This window comes from Zootoca vivipara, chromosome 12 (assembly GCF_963506605.1).
Source record: "Zootoca vivipara chromosome 12, rZooViv1.1, whole genome shotgun sequence".
Lineage (NCBI taxonomy): Eukaryota > Metazoa > Chordata > Lepidosauria > Squamata > Lacertidae > Zootoca > Zootoca vivipara.
Genome location: NC_083287.1, coordinates 34,715,556 through 34,729,138, shown reverse-complemented (window position 1 = coordinate 34,729,138; position 13,583 = coordinate 34,715,556). Strand labels below are relative to the sequence as shown.

Genomic DNA, 13,583 nt, shown 5'->3' with positions numbered 1-13,583 from the left:
AGGATGTATGGTGATACGCTAGGGATTTAATTACATGGAGAAGTTATTCACCGTTAAGATGGTGAGACCCTGTGGGACATTAACTACAAGACAGGATTTATTTCCGGAGAAAAGAAATGAAAAGCTCACCATCTCACTGCTTTTTGATACAAGACGTTTAGGAATACCAGTTTCACCTCTTACCATGTACGGGCAAAGTGCTTGTGGTGGATGTGTGGTTCCTGTTGTCGACTGTGACTTTTAAAAAGTAAGAGACGCAGCTTAGTTAACTTGGATCTAAGGCTGGAAAAATCCACTCTCCGCTCGCAACTTAAGCCCAGAGATCCAGAATCCTCTGCATTTGGTTTTACTTCAGCTTGCATTAGCCCCAGCCAGTGGTCAGGGGTGATGGGAGGGATGCAAGTTCCAAATTTAAGAATTGGACTGGCAGTCCAGGGAAATTGCACAGGTGTGCAAGCACAGTTTTAGAATCATGATGTTGATATTGTCTTGGATGAAGCAATTTCTGACTTTATGGAGAATGCTCTTGAACTGGATTTTCAGATTTGGATGAATTAAAGTAATTCACCGGAATACTATTTTATTTTTATTTTTTTATCATTTCTTCTTCCTGTGGTACTTTTTTATTTTTTAAAAATGCACAGGCTAAATTTAGTGCTCTCTAAGCTGTATTCCATTATTTGTGGTACTTTTATGGATTTGCAGAAGCCCAGACACCCTGTTTGTAATTACTTGCCCTGTTTTCCTAGATTCCACCAGCTTTTTCAGACTGCCATGCATGGAAATCACTTCCATGTCGGGAACATTTGGCACAGCCGCACATTAGCATGTCACCATTTGATGATGGTGCCATGCAACTGTTTTGTTGCACATAACATGTGCAGGGAAGAATTGGCCAACTCTCCGTGGTAGCAGTCTCTAGGAATAATGAGGCATGTTTCAGCCCTGCTGTAGGCAACAAATGAAGTTGATACTAGTAAGGGTGTAAAGGAAGGTGTTGACTTTTGTGAAGGGAAGTCTCTGTACCACAGTCAGGTTTGAAGGGGCCCTGGGCACAGTACCCCCTGAGGCCTCATCACCAACACCACCTTCTTGGGTCTGCTGTGAACAGGATGGTGGGGTGGCTGGCATAGGAACTTAGGCATCTGCCCTACACAAGTCCAACCAGTGGTCCATTGAGCTTGGTATTGATTGGCGGCAGCTCTCTAGGGATTCAGACAAGGGTCTGTCCTAGCCCAACCTGGAGATGCCAAGGGTTGAACTTGAAACCTTCTGCACGCAAAGCAGATGCTTTTCCACTGAACTATGGCAAACGGCAGAGGGAAAGGGTGCTCTGAAGAGAAGCACCGGGAGAGAAGCACTTCTGCATATTTACTCATTAGAAGGAGACTAGGGCTTGTTCCTTTTAAGCCAAGATCATGCCTGTGTTTCAGGCTTTGGAAGTTTTTGTTTTCAATCAAAGCTGCATACTTGAGCAACTTATGCGTTCAAATATGCTGGCTTAATCAAAAAGAAAACCTTTAAAGCACAATGCTTTGCTCGTTTGGCTCCGTTTGCCTAGTGAGTCAAAAAATAGTTTGCTTTTATGGGCTTTCCATTCAGGGAGGAATGTGGTCAAATTGCCGCTGTTTAGAGCACCATTCAAAGTGTTGGTGCTGACCTTTAAAGCCCTAAATGGCCTCGGTCCAGTATACCTGAAGGAGCGTCTCCACCCCCATCGTTCTGCCCGGACACTGAGGTCCAGCGCCGAGGGCCTTCTGGCGGTTCCCTCACTGCGAGAAGCAAAGCTACAGGGAACCAGGCAGAGGGCCTTCTCTGTAGTGGCATCCGCCCTGTGGAATGCCCTCCCATCAGAGGTCAAAGAGATAAACAACTACCTGGCATTTAGAAAACATCTGAAGGCAGCCATGTTTAGGGAAGTTTTTAATCTGTGACATTTTATTGTATTTTAATCTTTGCTGGAAGCCGCCCAGAGTGGCTGGGAAAACCCAGCCGGATGGGCAGGTTACAAATAATAAATTATTATTATTATTATTATTATTATTATTATTATTATTATTACGTAGGAACTCAGGACCCTGTCCTATGCCAGTGCATACTGTCAACCTGTTTTCCCCAGTGTTGTCCACTCTGACTGGCAGCAGCTCTTTAGGGTCTCAGGCAGCCATGTTTGGGCTGGAGATATCAAGGATTGAACCTGGAACATGTTGCTGATCTGCAATCCTTAAATTTCTTAAAATAAGAGGTCACTGTAGACTTTCAGCTCTCAAATTATTTGAAGCCAAACCAATAGCACAACTTCTCTGTGGTGCCAGCTGGGCCCCGTCTCTAATTTTGCACTCCTAGAATTTTTATAATCCCAATTTCTAAAATCAGCCATTCCAGTCCCAAAATGTGTCTCTAATGCCACCCTGAGACTAGAGACAGGTTTCATAAAAGTGGAGTCTAGAGTGTGGGTGACCATACTCAACTACTGGCTCAGACTATCTTTATTTTCCCTTGACCTTGCCCTGCTAACTATGAACGATGATTTTCAATCCACATGGAAACAGGCTGTGGTAACTAAAATCTCAACCCTGGGCTTCTCTCCAGGTTTTCTACTCAGCATGGGATACGAACAGGCCCAAACTTTCAGTGTTGCAGACACTGAGCGCCAATTGGATCTAGCCAGGACCCCAACTTTTGTTGTCAATGAATCCTCCAGGTATTCTGCCTCCCCTATGGCATATCTAGCTAAACTTGAAGTCCCTAAGCTCTGAAGTGCCTTTACCTTGGCTCGATGTCATGCCCTCCCCTCGGCTGTCCTTGAAGGCCGATACAGGAAGATTGCGTATCTGGAGAGGCAATGCCCCTGTGACTCTGGGCAAATATAAACAACATAACATGTGCTTCTCCAGTGTCTTTATTATAGAGACATTCATACTAGCCTCATCTTACCATCACTGCTTAAGTACCCAGGGCGCACAGGTCAGATGCCAATCCTACTATCACATACGTTGCCAGGTTCTGCACAACAGCGCTCAAGATTCAACAGACAAACTAGATATAATGAGCACTCATATTGGAGTGCTCTGTAGACTGATACCTGTGGTCTTATATATACTAACCTTTTGAACTCTTTCCCTTGTCTGATGTTCCTAGCCCTTCTTTTGTACTTTCTTAGCTTCTTTTGGATTCTTATGGATATATATATAGTGTTACCTCGCAAGACGAATTCCCTGCAAGACGAATTTTTCGCAAGATGAATGCGTTTTGTGATCTGATGGTGACTCGCAAGACGAATTCATTTTGTGGAAATTTCGTCTTGCGAATCGCGGTTTCCCATAGGAATGCATTGAAATTTAATTAATGCATTCCTATGGGCAAAAAAAAGAAATTTCAATGCATTCCTATGGGAAACTGTGATTTCCCCAAGCTGCTCAAGTTGGCATACCTGGTTTTCTCCGTCCCCTCTACAACCCGGTGACATACTGTCCAACTTTTTCAGATAAAAAAATCAGGATATGTGTCTTCCGGGATGCACTCCTGGGCAAGTCATGTGACCTGTGTCAGGATCTTGGCCCCTCCCCCCAGTTTTTTTCAGGGTGAGGGTGTGATGCAAGAGTGTGGCGCTAAAAGAGGCACACACTGCCCTCATCTTTGCTCTGTGTTCCACCAGCAACAAGGGTGCAATCAGTGGGACTCAGGATGAGGCCCTTTGAAGGGGTGGGCATCACCTTGATTGTGGAACTCTGTCTTCCAAAGGAGATTGGCCTGGGTCCTCTTCAGTTTCCCTGTAGATGTTTTAAAATTTCTGCCCAGCTTTTCGTGTATTTTAATCTTGCAACCGTACACCACTCTTATTTATTTTTACTGTGGCTCTGAATAGTCTCCTTTTAATAGCATTGAGATTTTATTGTGAGCTGCCTTGGGGCAACCTTTTTAGGATCAAGAGGTGGCACATAATTTTCTTAATATATTAGGGAAGCGGGTTGGGGCTGCCTGCCAGCCCCATATCTGAGTGCTGTTGATACAAAGATGGAGGGGCAAGTTTAAAGGGAAATGTGTCCCTCCTCCCCAAAAAACTCAACCCCAAATAGCATGGTGAAAAGAGTCTCCTGCGTATATTTCCTCCACCCTCCAAATCTCCCTTCAGCATTATTATATATTGGGATGGAGAGGTGATGGAAAGTGGGATGGCAAAAAGGTTTTATTTCCCCCTTTCCTCCATTCTGAAACCTCCCCATATACAGGTGAAACTCGGAAAATTAGACTATCGTCGAAAAGTGCATTTATTTCAGTACAGTGGAACCTCGGTTTATGAATTTTCGGTTTGCGAACGCCGCGGACCCATCTGGAACGGATTAATTCACTTTCCATTACTTTCAATGGGAAAGTTCACTTCAGTTTATGAACGCTTCAGTTTATGAACAGATTTCCGGAACCAATTGTGTTCATAAACCGAGGTACCACTGTAATGCAACTTTTTTAAAAAAAAATTTTTTACAAATGCTTTCTTTTGGAAATTCCCAGTAATAAAACAAATAGTTACAAAAATACAAAAATAAACATGGCCTGGGGAGAGTCCCAAGGTTAGAGAGGTCTGAGGATCTGCTGCAAACAAAACATTTGTGGCAATGTTTCTCAACCAGTGGTCCTCCTTCCCTTTTGCACCCACTGTGGACACAAGCATGTTAGCGCTGGCACATCCATGATGCAATCCAACAGCCGGGACATATCACAGAAGGTGGAAGAGTAGGGAAGGGGAACCCTCAAGCCCTAGAAGGGCACTATAGCTAGGTGACCAGGGGCATTGTCTCTGCACCGGGTCCAAGTATTGACTGCTGTACCGACCTGGGTTTGTGTTTCGGTTCTGTAAATACATGTAATATCATTTGACGTTGAAAAAATACTTTAAATTCCTCCTTTGACAGCATGTGTGTTTTTATTCTTACTTAGCTCGAATAACAAAAGTTAAGGCTCTGCCGAGTGGCTCCTTGATACGAACCAGAAACCAGCGAAAGGGGCTTCCCAGATCCAAGGGGCTAGGAGGCGGCTCCGCGTTTCCTTCTGGGTATCGATAGAGAAGTTCATTAGGAGTGACTGCCGAGGGAGGAACATAGTTTAGGAACATGTGGGAAATCAGTTTACTTCAGATGACTAAGGGTGAAAGAAAGGGAGGCCTGCTTTTCATTAAAAACCTGAAATGGATTATAATTGGACTGGGTTTTTACCCAGATGGCTTTTCTTAGGCTGACATCTGCGACGTGTATATAAAGCAGTGTTAAAGAGCTGTCTCTTGTGGCAGCGGGGGAACACATGTAATACTGATCAGGACTAAGTTCCTCTCCTTTCCTTAGTGCTGGTTGCGGAATAACAGTTGGAGAGAAATAGCATTGGCCTGGCTGAAATGGACCACACTTTTGTAACTCGTTCCAAAGGGCGGGGGAGGGAAATCAAAGGGACTTCTTTGAAAAATTATCTTTCCCCCCCTTTTTTTAGTGACTTGATTCATTTACAATCTGATTACTGACAAATTATAGAATCTCCTGGCTGGCTGGATTGCTGGGCAAGGTTGCTTTTACATTAATTCCCTAGCTGTTATTTTTGCAGCTAAACTAAATATAGTCAGATCCTTTTAGTTATCTCTTCTTCTTTTTCTTCCTTTAAAAAAACCCCAAAACACATAAAACTGCATGTTTGAATGATTCTGAAAAGTGCAAAACTTTGTTAACTGCTTATATCCTGTCTTGATCCTAAGCTTGTTATTTGGAAGTAAGCTGTGTTGTTTCTTGTTTTGAATATGTGCACAAATAGAAGTGAGTTCTAACAGCAGGTGCTCACCCTGGTGTGGAGCTTCATTGTGTGCCTGCAGAGCACACCTGGAGCATCCCTCTTCTCGTTGTGGGAGATTGCTCTGTTCTGCTCTGCACAGGAGCCTCCTGTGGCATCTCAGAGTTCATGCAAACATGAGGAAGTAGGATAATTGTGTGAGTCAACAGGATATTACACCCAAAAGACCTAAGTCCAAGACTTGATCCTGTAGAATAGGGATGATGAACCTGTGACCAACTAATTGTTGCTGGATCTCCCATCAGCCCCATCCAGCCTGGTTCGTGATCAGGGATGATGGGAGTTGTAGTCTAGCAATATACAGAGCAGCATGGGTGCCCATCCTTGCTGTAGAATGACAGAAAAACTAATGCTGTTTTTATGCCAACACCTTCCTGCTAATCATACTTAGAAGTAACTATATTTTCATGGATTTCAGTGGAAGAATGTATATTTATAGCTATTGGGTTGGATCCAGACTAAATTATTTGCACTTATTTCTAACTGAAATCAATGGGACATGTTTACTTGTGACCTAAGCTCAATGAACCTGGTCTGGATCCAACCCATTGTAAATACCAACTCCTAAGGAAAATGATCCTGAATATAATAATTTACCTTTCTGTTCTTTCCTGGCAAGCATCCTACTTTCTCTCTCTCTCTTTTCCAGACAACAGAAAAATCAAGGTCAATGGCACGAGGGAGCCCATTGAGTTTAAATCCAAGCAGTGGTTTGGAGCAACAGTCAGAGCTCATAAAGGAAAAGTTGTGGTATGTTTTGACACTTTTTTGGCATTCGTTTTGCTGGAACATTTCTTCTGATTCAATTATATATGTTCAAAAAACACAAATGAAGCTGATTTTGATATTTCAAAGCCTATTCAGTGTATGCAGTTTCTCAGGTTGGGTTTGGAATAATCCGAACGCCACAAGATGCAGCCCTTTGGGATAGAATTAATTCAAGCATTCACTGAATAGCTTCACTAGCATAACAGTATCCATGGTGGGCACAAAGGAATCAGAAAGATACATCAAATAATGAAACAGGAAACAGCAACTTTTATACTTCCTACAACATACTCTAGAACAGGCATCCCCAAACTGCGGCCCTCCAGATATTTTAGCCTACAACTCCCATGATCCCTAGCTAACAGGACCAATGGTCAGGGATAATGGGAATTGTAGTCCAAAACATCAGGAGGGCCGAAGTTTGGGGATGCCTGCTCTAGAACAGCCTTCTCCGCTCAGGTGTTTTAAACTACAGCTTCCAGCAGCTGCAGCCAGCATGGCAATCATCAGGGATGATGGGAGTTGTAATTTTGACATCTGGAAGGCACCAGGCTGTGGAAGGCTGACTTTGAACATGGGTGTGAAAGAGATCAGCAGAAACTGGGGTTCTTAGAAATGCAATCACATTTTAACAGCCTGCAGCATCTTGGCACATTGTTTTTGTAGGTGGTCGCAGCAGGAGGGGGAGACTCCCTGGATTCTTCAGCAGGCTACCTCATCCCTGTCTCCTGACCACCTTCCTCTCCTGCTTCTGAGTCTGGACTGCTCTCTGACACAGCCTCTTTCTGCTCACTAAATCCTGTTACCTCTTCTGCTTCTGACACCTCCTCCTCCTCCTCCCAGTCTGCTCCCTCTTCTCCCTCTGACCACTCATTGTCATCCCACCACCAATGCCCTGGCTCTGAACGTCCTTGGGAGTTCCCCAGCTGATGCCTTCCAATACTCCTCTGCTTCCAGCTAGTCTATGATTTCAGATGGATAGATGAATGGATAGATGATAGACAGACAGAGAAACAGACAGACAGACAGACGGATGATAGATAGATAGATAGACAGATAGATGATAGATGCTGGTGCCGATGTATTCAGAGGAGGTAATATCTTAATATTTAATTATCTTCAGCAGGCATTTCCCCCAAAGTTGATGGGCATGTAGTTGATAATTAGGATGACACTTTGCTGTCTAGTCCAATCAATGCAAGGGTGCAAATGTCTTGGAGAGACCTGGAACGGCTTTGGCTTTTCCCTAGCAAACTGCCTGGACCTCATCTCTGTCCCTACCTCATAGTTGTACAACTCTGGCTATACTGCAGTGGGGTTAATGCAGTCATGGCTCGAAGTCCAAAGATTTCTTTTTAAAGTCTCGGTGTGGATGCTGTGATTTTATAGGCCTTTTTTACAAGCACCACTAGAAACCCCCAGGTGGAAATCCATAACGATCTACTTCTGTTTTCTCTTGGGCAGTTTTATTAACTAGTAAGGTGATGGTGATGTGTTCCCTGCACAGTCAGGCATTTTGCATTAGCAGCCAACGCCTAGGATTTAATAAATAAATAAATGAAAACACTTTTCGTAAATGACGAATCAAAACATCTTGCGCTGTGAACCTTGCGTTCGGTCATGCTTCATTTTCCCAAAACAATTAATGAAGCAACAAGTGTCGTCTTGGGATTTGTTTTAAAATGGTTTGAATTATTTCCTAATGTGCCTGTGCATCGAAAGGAAATGCCTTGCTTTCAGTAGTCACTCATGTGGTTAACCCCAGAAAAGAATATTTCTTTTCCTTTGACATAAAACAGGTGATGAATAAAACATCAACCTCTCTTTTTTTTACTAGCATGTATGCCAGATTCCCAGCAGTCCTCCCTCTGAGCCATTGCAGCTCTCAGGTTCCAAAAGCGGCACCTTCAGTCTCTCTCTCTCTCCTTTTGGCATATACGCTTGCTTGGGGTGAAAAAAGATGCAATAATAATAATAACAATAATAATCCTATACATATGCATGCACATTAGTTGATGAGCAAGGAGCGTTTTCTTCCAGAGTGTCAGATCAAACACACGCATACAACCTTCAGCGTAGTTTGATGCTTACCATGAATGAGAGCATGTGGCTAACTTTACAGGGGACAGTTCTGTATTTCAAGGGTTCTCAGAGGACAGTCCTCTATTTAATTGTATAAAACCTCCAGGCTACCTGGGCCTCCAATGACAGAAGCACCCACAGACTGCAAACCTGCACTTTTAGAGGGAGTGCAACCCCATCCAGGGTAGACAACCAATTTCTTGGACATGGGATCTACACACCCACAGTGTTTGCATCTTAGCAAGATTTAGGCTCAGCTAGTTTTCCCCCCTCTCCCATCTCACCGCTGCATCCAGAGCCTATGTGGCCTCTCTCAATTCATATGTTAAGGAGAAATAGAGCTAAGCATACTGATGGCCCCTGGCCCTCAAATTCCTGATGACCACTCTTAGAAGCTTCCTATAGATATCAAATAACATGGAGATAAGATATTGCCCTGTGGCATCCCGTAGTCTAGCTGCCAAGGGGCTGAAAAGCACTCTTCTAGTGCTACTCTTGTGACTCAGTCCCAGAGTTAGGATTGAAACCTCTGTAACACAGTTAGGGTTGCCAGACTCAATAGTGGACATGACTTCTGTGCCTTTAATTGCTGTGCTCTCTTTTGAGTCTGGAAACCTTAAAGAGAAACCAGCAGACCCTTTGCTTGGAAATTAAACAAAGGCTCTGCTGGTTTCCCTTTAAGGTTTCCAGACTCAAAAGAGAGCAGGGCAATTAAAGGCACAGAAGTCCTGTCCACTATTGAGTCTGGCAACCCTGAACACAGTGTCCCCAATTCCCAGAGAGCCAGTCCAGGAGGATACCATGGTCCAAAGTATCAAAAGTCGCACAGAGATTTAGAAGCAGGAGCAAAGTTGCACACACCCTGCCCAGTTCTCTGAAAAGGTCATTCATCAGGGCACTGCCTGATGGCTCACTGCCATCCCCCAAACAAAATTCACCATGCTGAAAGCTATTTGAGTTGGGGGAAAGCTGTCACTTAGAGCCAAACCAAATTCCCTCTCACACATAAATTGCAGCTTTGCAAGGCGGTCTTGGGGACCGCAGTGAAGAGATGAAGGGTTGAAAAAATTGTGTCTGCATTGGGATCCTGCTTGATTGCTATTAAAGCAACATCTCCCCTCACCAAAGACCACAATTTAAAGACTAAAGGTGTGGGGGGGAAATACAGTGGAACTGCTGAAGAAGCTTGCTTGTGTGTACACGTAAAGATAAATTCATTTCTGGTCATTGCAGAAGGATAATGGTTTATTTGCAAAACCTATCAATCAGTGGTTTTTGCCACACCTGCCAGATTTTTCTAGCAGGACAGAAGAGGTCACAATTCCTCCATTAGCATTTCATTTCTTCTTTGACAGAAAGAGGGAGCAAAGCAACTCTGCAAGGTAGGGAGGTTCCTTGTCATCCTTTCATCTACCCAGCACACTGTACACCAAGTGATAGCGTTAACTGTTACAGTGCTAAACGACTTGAAAAAATGACCAACTCTGCCCACATCATCCTAGAAAGTCCTTCTCCAGGGGACTCCACCTGGAGGGGTGAGCTGGGTGACCACAAGAGGAAGGGCATTCTGACTGATTTGGCAAAGCAGTAATGGCACGCAATTCTTTCTTCTGAGGAACAAATCAGAACCTTTCCTCAAGGCAAGTCAGTGAAGAGGGAGAGGTGAAGGTGGAGACTGCTGTCACTACCACCACTAATGCTGAGATTTGTTGCAAGTGCTTGTGCCTCTACACTGTGCAGACATTGTGCAATAAGCTTTTGCAGTGGCTCCTGGTTGTTTCCTCACCATCAGAATGCATTCTAAAGCTGCGGTCCAGAGCATCCTTTCATGGAGGCATGTGCGATGCATGCCTTTGCCCTGCTGCCTAGGTTCCCTTTAACTGTAGAAATTGGAGTTCTTGGTGAAGTCCAGAAATAAACAGTAAACTGCAAGAACTCGGGCCAGGAGGAAGATGGATTTCAAGTAAGTCTTCAAAAGGTTTTATTTATGTAATGATGAATTCAAATAGGAATCAATTCCAGTATGATAGTGAGGCAAATAAAAATAAATTCCAATGAAAAAATCCCAGGACAAGGCTCTGTTTCGACAATTTTTTTTAAATTTAAAAACAAACTTTATTTATAATTGTTTAGACAATACACTCACAAACATACTGAAAAGAAAATATAAACATACAAAACAACCAAGATATAAATAATATGGAACTGAAAGAAAAAAACAGATTACCAAAGACAAAAACATAAACAAAACAATATTAATAATATATCCAAATAATAATTATAACAAAACTATCATGAAGGATCAGGAAAAAAACTCATAATACAGACAAATAATAATAAACAAAATCAAATCTTCATTCAAACAACCATTCATGCTGGTATCATTCATACCAGCAATTCTTTCCAGGTTCTGATCTTTACCACCTTTGACCATTTGTTCTGTTAAAAGAGAAACTTGATTTCCCTCCCCCCTACCCCCCCCACCCCTGTTGACTTCCAATCATTCCTATATGTTGATTATAGTCCTTTCGCCTGATGCATACTTAATTCGATTTTTTCCTTTTCTCTGATTTCCTTGCCCTTCCAGGAATTGTTTCGACAATTCTTCATCAGCAATGTTTTAATGGTCAGAGTGTACCGAGCAAGGCAAACATACTTGGTACACTCTGACCATTTAAACATTGCTGATGGAAGAATTGTCGAAACAGGGCCTTGTCCTGGGATTTTTTTCACTGGAATTTATCTTTATTTGCCTCACTATCATACTGGAATTGATTACTATTTGAATTCATCATTACATAAATAAAACCTTTTGAAGACTTACTTGAAATCCATCTTCCTCCTGGCCCGAGTTCTTGCAATTTACTGTTTATTTCTAGGTTCCCTTTAACTGCAGAGTTGTTTGGGGTTAGATCTTATGCATGTAAAAGAGGCTCCATTAAAATTCCACCTAAGTGTGCTTGAAGCAAAAGCTAAAGCGAGCTTGCACCCGGTATTACAAGAGCAAATGTAATGGCGCATCTGTCGTGTCGTGGACAAGGAAGGGAGGAGCCTAACCAAACAGTCACAACACCTAAAAGGTCTTCACTTTGTATTGTTTTGATAGGCCTGTGCTCCCCTGTATCACTGGAGGACCCTGAGGGCGATCCCTGAAAAGGATCCCGTTGGCACCTGCTATGTAGCAATTCAGAATTTCAGCGCCTATGCTGAGTACTCTCCTTGCCGCAACGGTACGCTGCTTGATTTTTCGGGATTTGGCCATTGTAGAGCTGAGGTTGCAATACGTATCCTCACGCAGCCCGGCAGTACAGTGAGCCAAATGGCTCTTACTAAGAGAGGCATTTCCTTGCAAAGGGGGGGAATCTCAGTTCAGGAGAGACATCAAATTATAAATTTCTGCATGGGCGCTTTTACTGTACATTTAATTAAAAGAGCAAAGATGAAGCCGGTGCTGCTGCCTTGACATGCGAAGACAGAACTGGCTCGATTTAAAAGAGCTTTAAAAATATAGCAAGCAGATCTTGATAAGCAGAAGCCAGCTTTTAAAAGCAGCGGATTATTCCAAATGGAACTTTTTAAAGAACTGGCAACCTACAGGTTGAACCTGCGCTAAAATAATCCAAGTTGTTTGATGAGCTAGCAAGCCATGGGTTACATCGCAGCACAGGGTGGGAAACACTTAAGTAACCGAGGATTGTGCAATTCCTGCACTCCTTCTGATGACTGTCACTGTTCAGTGCACAAGTGAAGGAGCCTGTCACATCCCAAAGGCAATAGTGTGTGCAGGAATGTAGAAAAGCTTCTTGGGACTACAATAAAGGCTGTGCAATCCAAGGTCATTTCTCTGACTCGGGACAAAACAAATGGAACATCTCAAATTCACCTTTGGGTCTGCCAAAGCGATTCCCAAGCATGAACTTACTGTTTGGGGTTCAAATTTCCCTGGCAAAATTCACTTACTGGTTTTGATGTCAGCCTCGGATGGTCAGATTGCACCCCCCTTTTTTTTGTTTGAAACCAACATTGCTCTCAGGAATCGGTTCTTAAATTTCAGCACAACACCCACCCAAAATAAAACTCCCGCTGTATCAGATTTGCAGCCTGTTAGCTCTTTCTTCTTGGAAAGCCTTCTCCATTTGCTGAGACAATGTCAGAGTCACTCCGTGTATTGAATCTAATTCAGTGATCATATTTTGGTACCTTCAGACAATCCGGATCCTGAGGGGCAAGGTTACTGTCAAGCAGGATTCAGCTTAGACTTTTACAAGGTGAGAACCCCCATTGGTTGACTTTTCTCTGGATCGCCCAGTCGCTTTCTTCTTCGCTTTGAAATGCATGCCCCTCACTACCAATCTATCAGTTCTCATATGAAAATTTTCTTATAAAACGCCTTACATAGTATTGGGTGTCTCGAACAGGAATAGGCAACCTCGGCCCTCCAGATGTTTTGGGACTACAACTCCCGTCATCCCTAGCTAAGAGGACCAGTGGTCAGGGATGATGGGAATTGTAGTCCCAAACCATCTGGAGGGCCGAGGTTGCCTATGCCTGGCCCAGAACCTCTTTAATACTAATATTTCTCCCTTTCTTATACTAGCTGTAGGCAGGACTCAGAACGCGCTGAGACTGTGTGCAAGCACCAGCAGAGTCAATCCTGCTGGTACACCTGCACAGGTCCACGCACACCACCCCCCTGCTGTGACTTCACACTGTCCTCATAAGTGGCAGCAATGGCAGCGTCAGAAGGGTGGCTCCACTATCCTGCCGCGCTGGTCACTCCTGGCAATAACATAATTCTCCGCTGACAAACGTATCCAAATTTTAATGCCACTACCGTGCTTGGAAGATGTTCTCCACTTTATCTAGCATACTATGACAAGAAATGAAAACACCATTCTGTA

At 43.5% G+C, this 13,583-nt stretch overlaps 1 protein-coding gene across 2 annotated transcripts in view; it reads left to right on the top strand.

Annotated features, from left to right (window-relative positions):
* ITGA8 (integrin subunit alpha 8) overlaps positions 1-13,583 on the top strand; it is a 124,832-nt gene that overhangs the window by 15,841 nt on the left and 95,408 nt on the right. For both annotated transcript variants that reach the window (XM_035129658.2, XM_060280785.1), the window contains exons 3-5: positions 6,482-6,582; positions 11,789-11,912; positions 12,889-12,950. In XM_035129658.2, the coding sequence (XP_034985549.2) occupies positions 6,482-6,582; positions 11,789-11,912; positions 12,889-12,950 (287 nt within the window). The remainder of the gene's footprint in view (positions 1-6,481; positions 6,583-11,788; positions 11,913-12,888; positions 12,951-13,583) is intronic.